The 22,500-nt window shown below is 41.5% G+C and overlaps 2 protein-coding genes across 2 annotated transcripts in view; one reads left to right on the plus strand and one right to left on the minus strand.

Annotated features, from left to right (window-relative positions):
* LOC143297790 (transmembrane protein 45B-like) overlaps positions 1 to 10,293 on the minus strand; it is a 17,618-nt gene extending 7,325 nt beyond the window's left edge. The window contains exon 1 of the mRNA XM_076610282.1: positions 9,903 to 10,293. Within this exon, the coding sequence (XP_076466397.1) occupies positions 9,903 to 10,152 (250 nt within the window). The 5' untranslated portion in view covers positions 10,153 to 10,293. The remainder of the gene's footprint in view (positions 1 to 9,902) is intronic.
* Positions 10,294 to 22,252: 11,959 nt separating this feature from the next.
* LOC143297716 (uncharacterized) overlaps positions 22,253 to 22,500 on the plus strand; it is a 49,740-nt gene continuing 49,492 nt past the window's right edge. The window contains exon 1 of the mRNA XM_076610135.1: positions 22,253 to 22,382. Within this exon, the coding sequence (XP_076466250.1) occupies positions 22,355 to 22,382 (28 nt within the window). The 5' untranslated portion in view covers positions 22,253 to 22,354. The remainder of the gene's footprint in view (positions 22,383 to 22,500) is intronic.

Here is a 22,500-nt window from a genome sequence, read left to right on the forward strand (position 1 = left end):
CTCTACCCCCCTCCTCCACACACTCATTTCTAGTCTACGTATCGCAGCTTCCACGGCACACACACAAATACACACACACACACACACACACACACACTCACACACACACATACACACAGATGAACACTTACTTGTACAAGCACACACACATATGCCCATATCTCCACACACATATATACAAATATATACGTTCCAATATCCTGTTGCTCCCACAGTGTAGGCATGCATACACTCACATACCTCATCCTCTACCAGAGTCTCTGTGGGCTTTTCCAAATACAATAGACTGAGCAACACACTAGACGCCACGTTCTTGGCATCAGAGATCTTTTCCCATCCCTCTTGCGGCCAATCAGTGGCAGCCTCTGTACGTGTGTGTATGTGTGTGTTTGTGTGCATGTGTGGGTCTGTATTTTTGAGTGCGTTTGTGCATGCGCGAGAGTGCAAGTGTACACAAGTGTCAGTAGAGTTCTGTGCACGTGCGTGCGTGTGTGTGTGTGTGTGTGTGTGTGTGTGTGTGTGTGTGTGTGTGTGTGTGAGGTGGGGGTGCGGGGGGAGGTGGGGTAGAGGATGAGGTATGTGAGTGTATGCATGCCTACACTGTGGGAGCAACAGGATATTGGAACGTATACATATATATATTTTGTATATATGTGTGTGGAGATATGAGCATATGTGTGTGTACTTGTACAAGTAAGTGTTCATCTGTGAGTGTGTGTGTGTGTGTGTGTGTGTGTGTGTGTGTGTGTGTGTGTGTGTGTGTGTGTGTGTGTGTGCCGTGGAAGCTGTGATACGTATTTTATTTTATTTTTTTAAAATTATTTTATTTTATTTTATTTTTTATTTATTTATTTTTTTACATTATAGTTATTATTTATTTATTTATTTATTTGTGTAAGCTTATCTATTATTCATTCACCTTTTTTTTTTTCCTCAAGGCCTGACTAAGCGCGTTGGGTTACGCTGCTGGTCAGGCATCTGCTTGGCAGATGTGGTGTAGCGTATATGGATTTGTCCGAACGCAGTGACGCCTCCTTGAGCTACTGATACTGAAACTGAAACTCTACCCCACCTTCCCCCGCACCCCTCACACACACACACACACACACACACACACACACACACACACACACAATGTTGGTTTGGAAATTGTGCCGATATTTGTTTGATTTGCAAAGCATCGTGCTCTACCTTTCATGTTAGACTTATGGCCACTCCCTCTCTCTGCTTTTATTTCTTTGAGGCGATCGATGGTGTGATGGCCTTGTACCTGTTCTTTTTGATATTCTTTGACTTTTCTGAGGATTTCCGATTTTCCTAGATGTAGGCCGCTCGTTGGTGTTGCGTTACCAGTCAGCTCGCTCATTTCCCTTAACGCCTGCATGTCCCGGGCAGTATGACCATGTGAGTTTTTTAATCTGAAAGTTGCGCATTGCCTTATGCCACTCTGGGCTTCCCATTCCGTTTTCTATTTTCTGTATGAGGTTCATTGAGTCGGTTAGAATCATGGCATGTTGGTTTCCGGGCGTATGGAGGGACGATAGCCACTGGAGGGCATGTGTCACAGCTTCAACTTCCATCGTTAGGCTGGAGGTTGTGACTTTGTAGGCAGCATTCTCTTCCCTAACTGTTTTTCCATTTTGTTTCGCAGTGAATCCCCAACCGGATTGGTCTTTGGTGACTGAGCCATCTGTGTATATGATGATGTCCTCTTCTTTACTGTTTTCTTCTATGAGTAGCTTCACTTCCGCATCAGTTTTGCCCTCTGGCCATTCCCGACAATGTCTTCCTAGAGTGGGTGAAATGGCTGTGTTGAATAGATGGTTGAGGTTTTCGGGGTTTTTCTCCCATTCTTTTGTTTCTTTCAGGTCGTAGTCGGCATACTAGCTGGATTGTGTCTTCTGCTTGCCCCATCCATGATCTTCCTCGTCCTAGACGGCTGCCTTTTGGTTCTTTGACTGCGTCATGCAGTGGGTTTTGAGGGTTTTCTAATGCTTTGAAGTAGGTCTTGACCTGTTCTAACTTGTTTCTGGCCTGCACTGAAGAAAGGTCAAGCAGGTATCGCATGGTTTCTGTGGGCGTGTCTTTTGTTGTTCCAAGGATCAGCCTCATAGCTTCATTTTGAACTCTTTCTAATTTTAGGAGGTTGCTTTGAGACGATGTTGTTAGCCCAAGTCCGTAGTCGATCACACTGAGGACGAGTGATTGGTATAGCAGGAAGAGGTGGCGTTGTTCAATACCTTTGGTTGCCATTGCTTTTAAGACTGAAAGGCCCTTTTTGCATTTAAAATGGTAAAAAGTGGTTGGTGCCTGTCTTCAGATGTGTGTTTATGTATCTTGCATTTCTTTTTCTTTCCGTTTTTGTTGCTGTTGTTGTGCTGTTATTGTCCATACACGTGTTTTCAGACGCTTATAATGGTGAGTGGTGATTGATCCTTGTCGTCAGAAGTGGGTTTTGGATGTTGCATTTCTTTTTTTTTTCTTTAATCTTTTATCGTCCATTCCATATACGACGACGGTGTTTTTTGTTTTGACGCTTAGAATTATAAGTGAAGATATAGATGTATGCTAATTATGTGTGGATTTTTGTCTTCTCTCTCTCTCCCACTCTTTTTTTTGGGTGGGTGGGCGGGGTGAGGGGGGCGTGGGGGGTTGCATGCAGGCCATAAAGCACGGTTGTTGTTTCTTCTTCTTCTTTTCTTTCCCCTTCCAGATACATGTTTCTTCTTCTTTTCTTTCCCCTTCCAGATACATGTTTCTTCTTCTTTTCTTTCCCCTTCCAGATACATGTTTCTTCTTCTTCTTCTTCTTTTCTTTCCCCTTCCAGATACATGTTTCTTCTTCTTTCTTCTTTCTTCCCCTTCCAGATACATGTTTCTTCTTCTTTTCTTTTCCCTTCCAGATACATGTTTCTTCTTCTTTTCTTTCCCCTTCCAGATACATGTTTCTTCTTCTTTTCTTTCCCCTTCCAGATACATGTTTCTTCTTCTTTTCTTTCCCCTTCCAGATACATGTTTCTTCTTCTTTTCTTTTCCCTTCCAGATACATGTTTCTTCTTCTTTTCTTTCCCCTTCCAGATACATGTTTCTTCTTCTTTTCTTTCCCTTCCAGATACATGTTTCTTCTTCTTTTCTTTTCCCTTCCAGATACATGTTTCTTCTTCTTTTCTTTCCCCTTCCAGATACATGTTTCTTCTTCTTTTCTTTCCCCTTCCAGATACATGTTTCTTCTTCTTTTCTTTTCTCTTCCAGATACATGTTTCTTCTTCTTTTCTTTTCCCTTCCAGATACATGTTTCTTCTTCTTTTCTTTCCCCTTCCAGATACATGTTTCTTCTTCTTTTCTTTCCCCTTCCAGATACATGTTTCTTCTTCTTCTTTTCTTTCCCCTTCCAGATACATGTTTCTTCTTCTTTTCTTTCCCCTTCCAGATACATGTTTCTTCTTCTTTTCTTTCCCCTTCTAGATACATGTTTCTTCTTCTTTTCTTTACTAGTACATTATACATGTATTAAGTATTCAGTATAACTACATTTATATGCGTACATGTTTGTGTGTCTCTTAGAACAACGGCAGATGTGTAAGTCGGCCAAAGTGCTAATATCTTCACCGTTGGAAAATAAAGATTCATTCATTCAAAGATTCATTCATTCATTCATTCATTCATTCCCCTTCCAGATACATGTTTCTTCTTCTTTTCTTTCCCCTTCTAGATACATGTTTCTTCTTCTTTTCTTTCCCCTTCCAGATACATGTTTCTTCTTCTTTTCTTTTCCCTTCCAGATACATGTTTCTTCTTCTTTTCTTTTCCCTTCCAGATACATGTTTCTTCTTCTTTTCTTTTCCCTTCCAGATACATGTTTCTTCTTTTCTTTTCTTTCCCCTTCCAGATACATGTTTCTTCTTTCTTTCTTTCCCCTTCCAGATACATGTTTCTTCTTCTTTTCTTTCCCCTTCCAGATACATGTTTCTTCTTCTTTTCTTTCCCCTTCCAGATACATGTTTCTTCTTCTTTTCTTTCCCTTTCCAGATACATGTTTCTTCTTCTTTTCTTTCCCCTTCCAGATACATGTTTCTTCTTCTTTTCTTTTCCCTTCCAGATACATGTTTCTTCTTCTTTTCTTTTCCCTTCCAGATACATGTTTCTTCTTCTTTTCTTTCCCCTTCCAGATACATGTTTCTTCTTCTTTTCTTTCCCCTTCCAGATACATGTTTCTTCTTCTTTTCTTTCCCCTTCCAGATACATGTTTCTTCTTCTTTCCTTTCCCCTTCCAGATACATGTTTCTTCTTCTTCTTTTCTTTCCCCTTCCAGATACATGTTTCTTCTTCTTTTCTTTCCCCTTCCAGATACATGTTTCTTCTTCTTTTCTTTCCCCTTCCAGATACGTGTTTCTAGACGCTTAAAATTGTAAGTGGAGATAATGGGCTAATTATGCGTGGATTTTGTTGTTGTTGTTGTTGCTGTTGTTGTTGTTGTTGTTGTTGTTGTTGTTGTTGTTGTTGTTTTTGTTTTTGTCTTTTGCACCCCAGTTGCATGCAGGTCATGGAGCTCGGTTTTTTTTTTTTTTGTTTTTTTTGTTTTTTGTTGCTGTTGCTGTTGTTGTTGTTGTTGCTGTTGTTGTTGTTGTTGTTGTTGTTGTTGTTGTTGTTGTTGTCAGTTTCATTCTTTCGTTTGGAGCATCAGTATGCTTTTTTCATGTTTTTTCTTTCTTATTCTTCACATAACTTTACAGATTACATGTCTGTGTGACTCATAAGAAAGGATGGACATTTGGTTATTCAGTTTTGATGTATACTAGATGTGATCTAACGTCAGGGATTTTTCACGATCTGGTGCACCAGGCAGTGTGTGCCATGACTGTACAAATCACACAATTACACACAATCTGAAAGTACATTATAGGGCCAACACCAGTATAAATGAGAGCTTTTAAAAACCACACCCAACCGTAAACGCAAAAAGTTTTAATGGTTAATTTTTTTTATACAAGACTGGTCTTAAAAAACATTATAAGCTTCCTCCATTACTTTATGGAAAACGAAGACATCTGGACTAGCATATATTATTCAATCTATAATAACATATTATGCATCATCTAATAAGCGCAACAGGTCATGGTGCGGTGTCCAGTCTTTAATGGTGGGATTTACTGTCAAGAGTTCCTTTTAGCCCCCTGTGGATTATATCATTCCTCATTAGTGCCCCAATAAGCCGTGTCTCCAAGTCGTACTTTTCCACTTGTACATTTTAAGACAATGTCAAGACTTGCACTGTTGTTTTATCTATAATTCTTTTCTTACCATCAGTGTTCTGCTCGTGTTGGGTTTTGAGAAATTTCTCCCTCAGAAAAAAAAGAAAGGAAAGAAAAGAAAAGGTCCCTGTCGAACTATGGGGAGAGTCTCTTTGCTTGAGTAAGTGGTTTTCTATTGCCAATAGGTAGTAAGATTCCACTCGTATTTTCTCATTGATCGACAGTTGATCGAGCAATCCCGAAGACACTCCGCTGCGCGAAACTGCTGTGGCTTGCTGTGCATACCAGCCTTCGTTTTGGAGGTACATTAAGACTAATATGATCTTCACCCAATTTTTAATTTTTTTAATTTAAACTACCATCCCACCCCAAACGCAAATACAGTTTCAAAGGTTAAAAGTTTAACCAAGACATTTTTCTGATGCTTTCTCTATTCATTAAATTTTACGGAATACGAAGACATCTGGGCTCTGCTTTAATATATATATATATATATATATATATATATATATATATATATATATATATATATATCTGTGTGTGTGTGTGTGTGTGTGTGTGTGTGTGTGTGTGTGTGTGTGTGTGTGTGTGTGTGTGTGTGTCTACAGCCGCGGTTAGCGAACCGAAGAGGGGAAATAAATAAAATTATCAGTGTTTCATCGCCATTTTGAAGCAGTATTATGTTCTGATAATTATGATTATCTAATGATATTGATCTTTGGTCCGACATTTGTCATGTCGTATGTGTGCGTCGGTCTCAGCTGTGCGTTGAGACATTGTGTAGGCTGAGTGACAAACCTGTGGATGCATAATCAATTTCCATCCGTACCAGTTTCGGTTTCTCAAGGAGGCGTCACTGAACTCGGACAAAATCTGTACACGCTACACCACATCTGCTACACAGATGAATGACCAACAGCAAAAAGAGCTCTCGTTGCCATGAGTTCTTTTTCAGTGCGTGCCGCACACGGGACCTCTGTTATCGTATGCATACTCACATGGAACACACACACACACACACACACACACACACACACACACACACACACACACACACACGACCACTCTCTCTCTCTTTAAAAGGAGATATTAATAATCCCGATAACTATCATGGAGTATCACCCACAAGTATTTTAAGTAAAGTTTACACGCATATTCCAAATAAGAGACTTACTAAGTGGGCTGAAAAGAAAGAAAAAAATAATGGAAGATCAAGCAAGCTTTAGAGCAAATTATAGTACCGTTGACCACATATTCACTTTGTATGCAATGGTTGAAAAATGCCTGCTATATAATACGAAACTTTATGTTGCTTTCGTGGACTTCAAAAAAGCCTTTGATTCTCTTAACCGTTAATGCATTATGGAATGTTCTTCGAGGAAGTGGTGTGGGAGGTAAATTATACATGGCTCTTCAAGGTGTTTACAACTCAGTTTGTGCATGTGTGCGCATGAAGGGTATATACTCAGATTACTTTGATTGTCCAAATGGAGTGAAACAAGGCTGTCTTCTGAGCCCTCAGTTATTTTCCTTTTTTTTCTTAATTTTCTTTATTAATGCACTGGCTGTGGAACTGTCCAACAGAGGTAGACATGGTATTTAGCTAATACCTGGAGCTGTTGAAATATTTTTACTTTTATTTGCTGATGTTATTCTTTTATCTGGTACTGTTAAAGGTTTACAGAATCAGTTATATGCCTTAGAAGAAGAAGAAGCAGGTCATTCAGGTTTGACAGTGAATTTGGATAAGATTAACATTATGGTTTTTAGAATGGGTGGACACTTATCAGTATATGAAAAGTGGTATTATGAAAGTTCAGAAGTTAGAGTGGTTAACTCATATAAATACTTAGGAATTATATTTACAACAAAATTAAGGTTGAACTATGCATGGGAAGAATCGTGTAGTAAAGGCAAAAAGAGTGTCATCGAAATTTTGAAAACTTTAAGAAAGCTCAATGCTTTTGATTGTTGTTTGTTTAGGAAACTATTCGACACACAGATAGAACCTTCAATTACATATGCATCTGAAATTTGGGGACTAAATGTGAATTCGCAGATTGAGAAAGTACATACTTATGCTATCAAACATTTTCTAAATGTGCCTATACATTCATCTAACACAGTTTTATACGGAGAAACGGGGAGATATCCTTTGTATGTAAAAACTTATGAAAGGTGCATTAAGTGCTGGTTGAAACTATTGAAGCTGCCACAAACACGTCTTTGTAGGCAGGCCTATGACATGATGTATGTACAATTAGAGTGAGGGAAAGAAAACTGGGCTTATGGAGTAAAGAAGGTTTTATCAGAACAAGGTTTTGGAATTGTGTGGTTGTCACAGGGGGTAGGAAACGAGCAGCAGTTTATCTCAGAATTTAAAGACAGGCTCATTGTTCTTTTAAACAAAACTAGCATTCGGATATGGAAACCAAAGAAAGTTACAGTTGGTTTTTCTCATTTCAGAATGTATTTCAACCTGGAAGAATTCTAAATGTTATTACAGACAAATGGCACAGAATTAGTTACGCAAGGTTTAGATTAAGGACACTTGCTTTTAACGCAAATAAGAAATGGTTTGAACTTGGGACTTCCACAGAACTACCTTGCCCTGCATGTGGATTCCAAATTGATGATGAAAAACATTTTCTCTTACAGTTAAAAGCTTATGAGGATGTGCGAGAAAAAAAATGTAAACGTTTTGATTCAAATGTAGCTAGAATGCACGATGTTGTTTCTGTTCTATCGTCTGATGATGATATTGAAATTAGATCAGTTGTTAAGCTCATCGCAGAGGCACAAAATATTAGACAAGGTTTTCTTAACAATAATTAAAACAATGAATTTGATGGTAGCTAACCATGGTTGATGTTGATGCTGAAAAATTCTTAAAGGAAAGTACAGACTACAAGAAATAATGTGTGAATGGATGGTCAAATCTCGAAGTATTTCATGTATGCTGTTATTGTTTCTTGTTTGATTGTTTGTTTGTTTCATTTCTTTGCATAATTATTGTTGTAACAGTACTGCTAATCTTTATTTATCTTCAGTGTTTATAATTTATTTGATCATTATGGGAAATATGATCAGTTGGCATTGAAACAAATGTTATCGCCCCCCTCCACACCCCCACCCACCACCACCACCCCGGATCCCACTTGTCAAAAGACCTTTTTGTAGGCAATGACAATAAACAATTTCAAAATCTCTCTCTTTATGATGATTCTCTTATTTCTTTCACTTTAAGACGCACATGCAACCCATTCCTCACTACTACTACTACTACTACTACTACTACTACTACTACACACACACACTCTCCGGTAGTTGTCAAAACAGACAAGCATCCGAAATGCAACCCATGCGCTCGTGTTGTGGGGGTCTCACATTATTGCACTGAATAACTGGCGTGAGAACATGAACATGAACGTGGACGCACAACTGCACACTCAACTTACGGCATTCAACACATACACACATAAACATATAAGCAGACACACCCGCACACACACACACACACACACACACACACACACACACACACACACACACACACACACACTGATCGAAAACGACACACGTCACACAACCCGTCTCTCTTGACAAAGACACACGTTTAAACAGGCATTACAACACAGAAGACTACATAAAGGACACACTCAAGCGTGCACGCATACTTGTACATTTTAAACCCGTAAACACTCAAGTATGCATGCAAAGACACACACACACACACACACACACACACACACACACGAACGCACGCACGCACACATGCACGCACGCACGCACCTCACAAATAGACGACTTTTCGTGCACACAATAACGCATGGCATAAGGTAGAAGTTAGACAATTCTTAAGATCGTTTGTTGTTGCTGTTGTCTGTTAGTCATACATCTCCGCCTCTGCCAAGCCCAAAATCGTGACGGAGACTCTCGGGTATTTTGTAAGACACTTCATTCCGCGACTTGGGTAACACATCTGCAATAACCCTGGAACCACATTTCTGTGTACTGTCCACAGTTATCCGATGATCAACACAGTGATTTTTGTGTGTGTGTGTGTGTGTAAAAGCCAACATCGTTTGACTTCAGACACAGTGGCTTGCGCGCCCACACACACACGCGCGCGCGCACGCACACACACACACAAACACACACACACACACACACACACACACACACACACACACACGTATTACCATGTACAGAAAGACACACACACACACACACACACACACACAACACACACACAACACACACACACAAACTCACAAACACACACGCACACACACTCATACACACACACAGATACACACACATACCCCCTTGTCCCCCCCCCTCGCCCCCCACAAACAGACATAAAATGCATATAAATGTATCCATGCAGCACGCAGTACACACACACACACACACACACACACAAACCCCCAAAACCCCCACAGAACACAAAAAACATGTATGCAGCTGGCAGCACACACACACACACACACACACACACACACACACACACACCGACACAGACACACACACACGCAGACACACACACACACACACACACACAGACACACACACACACACACACACCGACACAACATAACACAACACAACACAATACACGAGACACGAGACAACACGCAAGTCTACTCACCGCCGATAATCTCCACGATGATCCCCAATCCACACAGCACCATCTTCACTACCGCCTCCACAGGCAGGTCACTACTGCGCAAGCGCTGCACGGGGCAACACTGCAACGGAACCGGAAACGTCAAGGTGGCCCGGAAGGGCTCCCGGCTCTGACGACAGCGGAAGTGACGTCGAAACACCTGCGTCACCCACCAAAGGCCGAAGAGGTAGAAGAAGGAGCCTGGGATGGCGTGTCCAATGAAACTGCCCATCCTGGGTGACCTCGTTTTGGTTTGTGTGGTGGTGTTGTCTTTGGTTGTGGAGGTGGTGGTGGTGTTGTCTTTGGTGGTGGGGTGGTGGTGGTGTTGTCTTTGGTGGTGGAGGTGGTGGTGGTGTTGTCTTTGGTGGTGGAGGTGGTGGTGGTGTTGTCTTTGGTTGTGGAGGTGGTGGTGGTGTTGTCTTTGGTGGCGGAGGTGGTGGTGGTGTTGTCTTTGGTTGTGGAGGTGGTGGTGGTGTTGTCTTTGGTTGTGGAGGAGGTGGTGGTGTTGTCTTTGGTTGTGGAGGTGGTGGTAGTGTTGTCTTTGGTTGTGGAGGTGGTGGTCGTGTTGTCTTTGGTTGTGGAGGTGGTGGTCGTGTTGTCTTTGGTGGTGGGGTTGGTGGTGGTGTTGCCTTTGGTTGTGGAGGTAGTGGTTGTGTTGTCTTTGGTGGTGGTGTTGTCTTTGGTGGTGGAGGTGGTGGGGGGGGTGTTGTCCTTGCAGGTGGTGATGGGCGTGGGGGTGGTGTTGTCTTTGGTCGTGGTCCTCGTGTTTTGTAGCGTTACTCCCAACTGTTCAAATGGTGTGACTGTTCGGTTGATCCAGCTAGTTCTGTTGATTTAAAGACAGACAAAGCATTACATACCGTGTTGCGCGAGCGCGCGCGCGCGTGTGTGTATGTGGGTGGGCTTGTGAACGCGCACTCGTATACTCAGAACTCATTTATTTGTCGTAAAATCCATCAAAGGAATTATGGACACTAAAACCAAACACAACAAACATATAAAGGCAATAACCTTTTGAGGACATGCAGGATCTTCCACAAGACATGGGTTGCGAACTTTAAAGCACTCATAGATGTATCTTGGCAGTTCTGGTTGAAAATGGCTTCATGTCAACAGAGAACTTGGAGTTTTGAGTACTGTGTTGTCAATGTCATCTGGCCAATGATTCGAAGATCGGGAATTTACATTCACAAGGAGGCGTGATCTCAAGTGGGAATACATACTACACTTGTCAAAAAAATTCAGTTCATCCTCCGGTCTTTCCCGGTCATGTTGCAGTGACGTCCTCGCTCAATTTCAAGTTCATGTGCACTTATCTGCAGTCGACATAATGCTCTTTTGCGTTTAGTATTTTTGCAGCTGATCAGGTATACATGTTATTCTCTGTGTGTGTGTGTGTGTGTGTGTGTGTGTGTGTGTGTGTGTGTGTCTGTGTCTGTGTCTGTGTGTCTGTGTGTGTCTGTGTGTCTGTGTGTTTGTGTGTCTGTGTGTCTGTGTATCTGTGTGTGGATATATTGAAGGCAGGGGGAGATGACCATTGAAAACAAAACAAAACAAATAAACAAACAAACAAACAAACAAAAAACAAACAAACAACAACAGCAAAAAAAAAAAAAAAAAAAAAAAACCACAAAAAAACAACAACAACAAACAAACAAACAACAACTACTACAAAAATGTCCTCTTGCATTCTATTCACTCAGAATATTGTCGTTTACTGCCTTTACAGTTCATTTCAATTTCAGTTTACCTAACAAACACACTGTAACATTCTTTGATTCCATCGTACACGTACCGAATTGTATTGTATTGTTTTGTATTGTCACAACACATTTCTCTTTGTGAACAGCAGGATGCCCCTTCTGTCCGGGAAGAAAGCGTCGCCACAATGCAGCGCCACTCATATCTTTCTTTCTTGTGTTTACAAGTGTGTTTGTTTTGCTACTTAAGTGGAATCATTTATTAATTTTATTCATTCATTTTTTATGGGATCTTGCTACGGACAACCCTTATAATTATTGCCATCGGTTTTTTAGGTACATGTGCTGCACACGCGACCTCAGTTTATCTATCGTCTCATCCGAATGACTAAATTATCTGTTAGTTGGCAGCAACACCCTAAAACACACAACCCACCCCCACCACCCCTACCAGTGCAGCAACACCCTAAAACACACAACCCACCCCCACCACCCCTACCAGTGCTGCTACACCCTAAACCACACAACCCACCCCCACCACCCCTACCAGTGCAGCAACACCCTAAACCACACAACCCACCCCCACCACCCCTACCAGTGCAGCAACACCCTAAACCACACAACCCACCCCCACCACACCCACCAGTGCAGCAACACCCTAAAACACACAACCCACCCCCACCACCCCTACCAGTGCAGCAACACCCTAAAACACACAACCCACCCCCACCACCCCTACCAGTGCAGCTACACCCTAAAACACACAACCCACCCCCACCACCCCTACCAGTGCAGCAACACCCTAAAACACACAACCCACCCCCACCACCCCTACCAGTGCAGCAACACCCTAAAACACACAACCCACCCCCACCACCCCTACCAGTGCAGCTACACCCTAAACCACACAACCCACCCCCACCACCCCTACCAGTGCAGCAACACCCTAAACCACACAACCCACCCCCACCACCCCTACCAGTGCAGCAACACCCTAAACCACACAACCCACCCCCACCACCCCTACCAGTGCAGCAACACCCTAAACCACACAACCCACCCCCACCACCCCTACCAGTGCAGCAACACCCTAAAACACACAACCCACCCCCACCACCCCTACCAGTGCAGCAACACCCTAAAACACACAACCCACCCCCACCACCCCTACCAGTGCAGCAACACCCTAAACCACACAACCCACCCCCACCACCCCTACCAGTGCAGCAACACCCTAAACCACACAACCCACCCCCACCACCCCTACCAGTGCAGCTACACCCTAAAACACACAACCCACCCCCACCACCCCTACCAGTGCAATCTTACACCCTCACAGGCCCAAGTAAAAATTGTAAAATGAAATTTTGGGTAGAAAAGGTAAAAGGGGTAAAAATCGGGTCATTCTCCCTTTCGAACCACACCACCGCCATCCAGCTTATGAAACACCTTGAGATGCACAGTCTCTCTACTCTCCCATCACACACACTCACATTGCCATGGGCCTGGGACAACAGCACTATTAAAATTGAGTTATGACAAGTATTTTTTAAAGAGATAAGTTTTAAGATTTGCTTTAAAGGTAGATAGATGAGTTGTTTGTCTGAGAGCAATAGGCAGAGAATTCCAAGTTGTTGGGCTGAAGACGGAAAATGACCTCTTTCCACAGGAGTTAAGGAAGTATCGGGGAACAGTTAGCTGGGAGGAATACAAGAGATCTCAATGTTCTGTTTGGCAAGTACGGGTTAATAAGCTCAGAAAGATATGAGGGTGTGGTATCATAATTCAGGCACTGAAAGCATAGGCAGGCAACCTTATATTCAAGTCTGGCTTGAACAGGCAACAAATGAAGTGTCCGCAGGAGAGCAGTAGCGCTCTCTCTCCTCGACTTTTTAAGGACGAGTCGAGTTGTACTATTCTGTATTTTCTGGAGCTTGTAGAGTTTATCATTGGGAAGACCAGATAAGAGAGAATTACAATTATCTAGACGGGATAAAATGAAGGCAACAGCAAGTTTGTTCGCGGCATCAACAGACAGGAAGGGGCGGATTTTACTAATCTTACGAAGCTAAAAGTAAAGAACTTTACACAGGTGGTTCACATGAGTTTCCATCGTGAGGGATGAATCCAGGTAAAAACCAAGATTGCGGACAGAACTAGAAAAAGAAATTTCTATGCCATAACAAATGATAGACGTTGTGTCTATCTACTTCAGCTTTTTTTTATATTTATTTATTTATTATATTTTTTTATTACCAGTCAACATGAGTTCTGTATTGTCATTCATTTTTAGTTTGTTTTGTTTCATCCACTTTGCTATATTTTCTATACCAGTTTTAAATTTAGAAGCTAAACATGGAATTTCACAGGGAATAGTAGAATATGCAGTTGAGAATCGTCAGCAAACAGATGATAGTGAGGTACAGACTGTTGAATGATCAAACTTAGACGTTGTGTGTACATTGTAAAGAGTACAGGTCCCAGGACGGAACCTTGTGGTACCCCATATCTGAGCACAGACGGAACAGACTGGTTTCCATTTACAAGGACAGAGTGTGTGCGACCTGATAAGTAGGAATGAAACCATTTCAGAACAGTACCATTGAGTCCGAACACAGCATACAACCTTCTGACCATAATTTCATGGTCTATCCTTTTAAATGCTGCAGAAAGGTCCAGCAGTGACAGAATGGAGACCTTGCTGCATCATATGCTAGCAACAGGTCATTGACCACACGTAATAAGGCCGTTTCCGTGCTGTGTCCCTTTCTGTACGCTGACTGAAATGGCTCCAGGAGACTGTGCATCTCAAGGTGTTTCATAAGCTGGCCAAGCACAATACGTTCTAAAACTTTAGACAGAAATGGGAGGTTTGATACTGGTCTATAGTTTTTCAGGTTTTCGGGATGAAGACTAGCTTTCTTCAAAAGGGGACACACCAAGGCATGCTTGAAGGACTGTGGGACAACACCTGAGGTCAAGGATATATTCATGATATTGGTTATAATAGGTAGTAATTCTTCTAAACATTGGTAAAATATATAATGTGGGATAGGATCGAGACTGCGTGATTTCTTTGGTATCTTGAGGATGACATCTTTGACCTGTTCCTTGGTAACTGTCTGGAATGTAGTGAACTGTGTTCCATTAAAAGTATCGGATTCGCCAAAATCAGTAGGAGAAACGAAGCTACTTCTAATCATCTCTATTTTAGTAGTGAAATAATCAATAAATTTATCAGCTAGATTTTCAGAAGGTATATTGCTAGGCAGAACAGTTCGGACATCCTTCCCCATCATCTGACTGGCCAAGCGAAACAGAACTCTGGAGGAATCAGCATCAGTAATTCTGTCGCACACGTATTTCTTTTTCGCATCGCGGATCATTTGATTTACAACATTGCGTAAGTGAACATATAATTATCTGTTTGAAAATTTCCAGACCAAACTTTCGCCATTTTCGCTCAGCGGAGCGACGCTGCTGTTTTGCCATCTTGATTTCAAGAGACATCCAGGGTGCACATAAACGATCGAACACAACACGCATTGTGAGAGGGGTATGCTTATCAAGCACTTCCTGGAAGGAAGTGTTGTAAAATGTGATCTGGTCACTGGTATACAGACTGGTGGCAAATACTTTTGAAACATCAGCTTTTAAAAGATGAACATTTAAAGATCTGTAATTGCGTGAGTAAACATTTTTCTTTATCTTTACAGGCTTTATGAGCTTAAGATTAAATGATATCACAGAGTGGTCAGAGATGAGTTTGTCAACAACAAGATCTGTCACACTGTTCTCACTGTTTGTTATGACCCAGTCTAATGTATGACCGTGACGGTGGGTGGCAACCTTAACAAGCTGTTGTAAACAATGCTTTTCAAGTATTTTTAAGAGAAGCAACATTTGCATCAGAAGTTGAATCAAAATGAAAATTAAAATCACCAACAATAAAAATGTTATCACATGAGATAAAACAATCCAGCAAATCACAAAATTCATCGATAAACATTTTGTTGGAAAGTCTGTTGTTTTTGTTTGGTGGTGGTCTATAGACTGTGAGGAATGTAACATGCTGGTTCTCGTAGCACAGCCGAGTTTCACACACTTCAAAGGACTTAAAATCAAGGTCTTGAGTAGAAACATATATATAACAAGCTAAACTGTCCCTAAACAAAACCGCAAGTCCACCACCTACACCAGTCTCTCCAGGAACAGATTTCAAAGTAAAACCAGGAGGGGTCACATTAACAATATCACATTCATCACCGGTAGGTCAAAGCCATGTCTCAGTTAAAAACACACGATCATAGTTTCCCTCGATGATCAAGTAACACACTGCATCTGTTTTGTTTCTGCACGACTGGGTGTTAAGACACATTATTTTAAAAGAATCAGAGTGTTCTTGGGCGGAAATAATGGTGTCGATCTTGATTAGATTGGAAAGGTTACATTTCTGAGAATGACTGAGTGAGAGAGATGGAACAGACTTACAGTTACTATCGGTGGGCGGGGCAATCCAAACCGGAATTTTCATGCCCTGCTTCCTACGACCTCCTCTGTAAGGATGCTTCTTCCTGGCAGGCTTCCTGAGACAGGGCAGGCAGCAGGAATGAATCCCTAGTCCCTGAAGGCTCCGGCACAGTGTGGTGCAGAGAGCGCAGGTCCATGATGGCAGGGAGGAAGAAACTGGGGAGGCGCTGGTCGTCGTCAGAGAAGATGAACACTGGTTTTGATAATCCATGAGCTGTGCCCTAGAGTAAGTCACGGAATGAACACTGTGTTTGTTGGTGTCATGTGGGTGCACTTGTGCTGTAAGAGTGCAGGGAAACTGACAAAATGACACATTGACACTGGCAGGCCGTGCGAAGAGATCACTCACAGTGGTTGGCGATCTTGTCATGACACAGAGAGGAGAGAGAGACCAAAGAAATTCGAACGTATTTCTGTTATCCACGGCCAAAAGTCGAAGAAAAATATACCACGGTGCTGTCCAGGTCATGGCAGAAAAGTTGACACCATTCACAAAAAACACACACAAACTTGGTTAATTAAAAGACTAACAAGAGAGGCAAGGCCTTCAAGACTCACTTGTGAAACACTTTAAAAAAACAACTAATCGTTAAAATGTGTTTTGCATTTGTTATTATAAAGCTTCGGGTTAAAAGAAAAAGAAAAAAAAAAGAAAAAAGAAAAAGAAAAGTCCTAACGGCAGATTCGAACCCTGCGTGTTCGGATGAGAAGAAACTGTCTTATCCTTTACACTATCGTGGCTCCTTAACTGACGTTCAAAAATATAATATTTAAACATACTTTTTTAAAGGGCGATAAACCGATTGCGGTATTCGCAGTGAGAACGCTGTTTAAATCATATCATTCTGGTGTATCTTGGGCATTTAAAAAATCTTTAAAGGCAATCAAAAATTCTTTTTAAGTCCGCCGTAAAGGAGACGTGGCTATCGCCGCAATCACACTGCAACATTTAGCCGTTTTCTCTGGATCTATATAAAGGTACAAGTTCAGTTACACCCGGTTGACACGGTCGATTCAATTTCCCTTTTATGTTCATTCTAGTTTAAAAGATTTAAAGTTGATATGAAAATTGAGTATTTTGTTAAACTAATAACATGTAGAGCCAAGTACAAGTACTTCTAAACGTCGTATGAAGTGAAAAAGACTTCATTTTGAGAAAAGACTGGAACTTTTTGCGTTTCATCAGTTCAAGGGTATTAACTCTCATGGTTTATTATTTTAAAGTGTGAATTCCGACTGATTCTATGGATATTTTTATGGCAGTTTGGGGCATAATCCAGTAAGTGATGAGGCGTTCACAAATCTTTCTCTGAATAAATATTTAAAGGTCTCCTTCTCCAACTTTCCATCACATGTTATCGTGTATTGTCGATTGAATATAGGATTGAACGGGCAGGTCAACAGCTTGAAACAAAATAGCGTCGTTCGCGTTCGCGAAGAATATGAGCAAGCGCTTTGAATATGTATAAATATGTGTACGCAATTGATTTTTGCCCATGACCTTCAGGGCTCAGCCAATAGATCTGTAAAGTCCACTCGTCGTACTGATTTTAGTATTTTCCGAAAAAGACCACTTGGGCGATTGAACATAGTGAAAGCCCTGTACACTGAGAGTAAAAACACACAAGCTTTTTATGTATTGAGTATAATTTCAAAGTGTAATGTTTAAGATGAGAAAGTTTCAGTTTCAGTTTCAGTAGCTCAAGGAGGCGTCACTGCGTTCGGACAAAACCATATACGCTACATCACATCTGCCAAGCAGATGCCTGACCAGCAGCGTAACCCAACGCGCTTAGTCAGGCCTTGAGAAAAAAAAAAGGTGAATAAATAATAGATAAGCTTACATAAATAAATAAATAAATAATAATTATAATATAGAAAAAGGTAGTGGTAATAATAATACTAATAATAAAATAATAATATAATAATAATAATAATGATGATGATAATAATAATAATAATAATAATAATAATAATAATAAATAAATAAATAAATAAATAAATGAATAAATAAATAAGACAACAATGATGATAGATAAGCAAATAAATGTAAAACATGAAGACACACATTCACACATACACCCACACATGCATAACAGATATGCACCAAACATGCAGTTTCACAGATAAAAAAAGCACAATCAAATACATATAAACATACATGAGCTCCAACACACACACACACACACACACACACATTACCCTGCACCTCCTCTACCCCCTCCTCCACACACTCATTTCTAGTCTACGTATCGCAGCTTCCACGGCACACACACACACACACACTCTCTCTCTCTCTCACAGAGATGAACACTTACTTGTACAAGCACACACACATACGCCCATATCTCCCATCCCCAACCCCACACACATATATACAAAGATATATATATATATATATATATATATATATATATATATATGTATATATATATACGTTCCAATATCCTGTTGCTCCCATAGTGTAGGCATGCATACACTCACATACCTCATCCTCTACCCCACCTCCACCCTGCACCCCAACCTCCCCCTCACACACACACACACACACACACACACACACACGCACGCGCACAGAACTCTCCTGATACTTGTGTACACTTACACTCTCGCGCATGCACAAACGCACTCAAAAGCACAGACCCACACATTCACACAAACACACACATACACACACGCACAGAGGCTGCCACTGATTGGCCACAAGAGGGATGGGAAAAGATCTATGATGCCAAGAACGTGGCGTCTAGTGTGTCGCTCAGTCTATTGTATTTGGAAAAGCCCACAGAGACTCTGTTCCGTTTTGAAGAAATTTGCGCAATGTTGGTTTGGAAATGATGCCGATATTTGTTTGATTTGCAAAGCATCGTGCTCTACCTTTCATGTTAGACTTGCGGCCGCTCCCTCTCTCTGCTGTTATTTCTTTGAGGCGATCGATGGTGTGATGGCCTTGTACCTGTTCTTTTTGATATTCTTTGACTTTTCTGAGGATTTCCGATTTTCCTAGATGTAGGCCGCTCGTTGGTGTTGCGTTACCAGCAAGTCTGTCAGCTCGCTCATTTCTCTTAACACCTGCGTGTCCCGGGCAGTATGACCATGTGAGTGTTTTAATCTGAAAGTTGCGCATTGCCTTATGCCACTCTGGGCTTCCCATTCCGTTTTCAATTTTCTGTATGAGGTTCATTGAGTCGGTTAGAATCATGGCATGTTGGTTTCCGGGCGTATGGATGGACGATAGCCACTGGAGGGCATGTGTCGCAGCTTCAACTTCCATCGTTAGGCTGGAGGTTGTGACTCTGTAGGCAGCATTCTCTTCCCAAATTGTTTTTCCATTTTGTTTCGCAGTGAATCCCCAACCGGATTGGTCTTTGGTGACAGAGCCATCTGTGTATATGATGATGTCCTCTTTTTTACTGTTTTCTTCTATGAGTAGCTTCACTTCCGCATCAGTTTTGCCCTCTGGCCATTCCCGACAATGTCTTCCTAGAGTGGGTGAAATGGCTGTGTTGAATAGATGGTTGAGGTTTTCGGGGTTTCTCTCCCATTCTTTTGTTTCTTTCAGGTCTTGTAGTCGGCATACTAGCTGGATTGTGTCTTCTGCTTGCCCCATCCATGATCTTCCTCGTCCTAGACGGCTGCCTTTTGGTTCTTTGACTGCGTTATGCAGTGGGTTTTGAGGGTTTTATAATGCTTTGAAGTAGGTCTTGACCTGTTCTAACTTGTTTCTGGCCTGCACTGAAGGAAGGTCAAGCAGGTACCGCATGGTTTCTGTGGGCGTGTCTTTTGTTGTTCCAAGGATCAGCCTCATAGCTTTATTTTGAACTCTTTCTAATTTTAGGAGGTTGCTTTGAGACGATGTTGTTAGCCCAAGTCCGTAGTCGATCACACTGAGGACGAGTGATTGGTATAACAGGAAGAGGTGGCGTTTTTGAATACCTTTGGTTGCCATTGCTTTTAATACTGAAAGGCCCTTTTTGCATTTGAGAACAGTATTTTCCGTATGTTTTCTGAAGGTCAGCATCCTGTCGAAGTGTATTCCAAGGTAGCGTAGGCATACAGTTTTCTCGATTTTAATCCTATCGAATGACACAGAAGGTGGTGATTTGCTCGCGGTTCTGTTGTTGAGTGTGCACAGCAACGTTTGGGCTTTCGCTGGATTGATGGAAGATCCTGTGTCTTTGCACCATTGAGCAATATTGTTTAGTTGTTTCTGGACGGCTTTAGTTCTTTCCTGAGCATCTTTCGAAGTTTTTAAGACCAGGCCATCATCCGCAAGAGTAAGCACCCGAGCTATTCCATTGTTGTTTAAGTCTGCAAGGCCCTTCGCGTAGACATTGTAGAGGACAGGAGAGAGCGGAGACCCTTGTGGCAGTCCCATGGATAGTTTAGAAGGTGCAGACATCCAATCTCCGAGGCGTAGGACGACGGTTCTTTCCTGAAGCGCTGCTGCTATCCATCTTGTCAGTGTCAAACTTACTCCATACCTTAGTAGCAGCTCCATGAGGTGTGCAAACTGGACTTTATTGTAGGCATCTTCAAGGTCGATTGCTACTGCTAGTGTTTCTTCTTTTCTTTGAAATCCTTCATACACCTCATATGCAAAAGCAGCTGCATTTTCCCATGTGGACTTGCCTGTTCTGTAACCACCTTGATTTGAAGGGAGAATGTGCCTGTGTTCAAGATCCCTTGCAAGTTTCCTGGCTATCACGCATTCCATGAGCTTTCCAGCAATGTTTTGCATGGTTAGGATCCGGTAGCCGCTCACCTGATGATGGTCCTTTCCTGGTTTTGGTATGAGTTTTAAGAAGCTGTGTGTCCAGTCCTCCGGTACATGTCCATTGTGGAAACTGTTTTGATATAGATTGAAAAGGTTGCTTCTGTCTTCTTCCGATAGCTCCTTGATGTCTGAGTAGCGAACTTTGTCTGGGCCAGGAGCCGATTCTTTCTTGCATTTAGCTATTGCTTCGTTTAGATCATCTATTGTCAAGTCATCATCAGGTCAAGTCTGCATAAGGGTTTGGTTTAACTCCTCAACATATTTCTTTTTCTCATCCAAGTTTCTTTGATCGCTCTGCTGTATGAAACGTTTGAGCAGGGCAGATCCTTTTTCTTCGTTTGTCTTAAGCTTGGTTCCGTCAGTCACTAACATGTCTGGGGTTGTTGTTGTGCACGTTTTCCCTTCCATGCGACGATAAAATTGCCAGAACTCTGTCAATGTTGTGTCATAACTGAGTGCCTCGCAAAATTGTTTCCACTTGTCAATATTGTGTCATAACAGAACTGTTTCCACTTGTCATTTTTGGCCTCTTGAGCAATGACTTCAAACTGTTTAGTTTTTTCTTTCATTTTTGTTTCAATATCTTTGTCCGGAGATGGTTTTGTTTTTTTTCTTTTTGCCAAAGTTTGACAGCCGCATAAGATGAGAAAGATCATTTTAAAGCAAATTAATCCCCCTAGCATTAATTACAGATTAATTTCCCTTTTTTACTATCTACACCAAAGACATGCAAAATAAATATAACTTCCATGCTTAGCAAAAGAAGTTCCTATTTGAACAAAAATTGATAAAAATGACTGCTCTTGTTGTTGTGTCAGAATATCACATCAAAGTGCCAATTTTAGAGAAAAAACAAAACAAAACAAAAAACCCAGTCATTTCAGTTTGCATATAATTTGGCTTCTTTTTTATATTTTTTGTGCCAGTCCCAAGGTGCAATATTGTTTTAAACAAGATGACTGGAAAGAACTGAATTTTTCCTATTTTTATGCCAAATTTGGTGTCAACTGACAAAGTATTTGCAGATAAAATGGCAATGTTAATGTTTACCACGGACACACACACAGAGACAACCGAACACCGGGTTAAAACATAGACTCACTATGCACTTTGTTTACACAAATGAGTCAATAGTAAAAAAAAAAAAAAAAAAAAAAAAAAAAAACGGAGCGTGCACATCAAGCCTGCTAGGCGAATCGTGACAACAACTCACTTTTGTGTTACTGGTTACACAAACTACACTCCGTGGAAACTGCTAAATCCGGTTCTATTTGGGGTTTTACGACTGAACCGACGTGTGTTACGAAATAATTATAATATAAGGGCTGGGCGGTCAGGCGATGCAGTAAACATGGAACGAGTTCACACGTTTTTCACCCCGGACTCGTACACCCCTGACAGGAACACTGGCACGGTGAACCCCAGAAATGCCGATGCCTAAAACTGATGCCTTATGTACGTATGTCGGTGCATACGCGCGCGCGCGTTTGTGTGTGTGTGTGTGTGTGTGTGTGGTGTGTGTGATGTGATCTGTCTGTGTGTGTGTGTGTGTGTGTGTGTGTGTGTGATGTGA

This window comes from Babylonia areolata, chromosome 23, assembly GCF_041734735.1.
Source record: "Babylonia areolata isolate BAREFJ2019XMU chromosome 23, ASM4173473v1, whole genome shotgun sequence".
Taxonomy (NCBI): domain Eukaryota; kingdom Metazoa; phylum Mollusca; class Gastropoda; order Neogastropoda; family Buccinidae; genus Babylonia; species Babylonia areolata.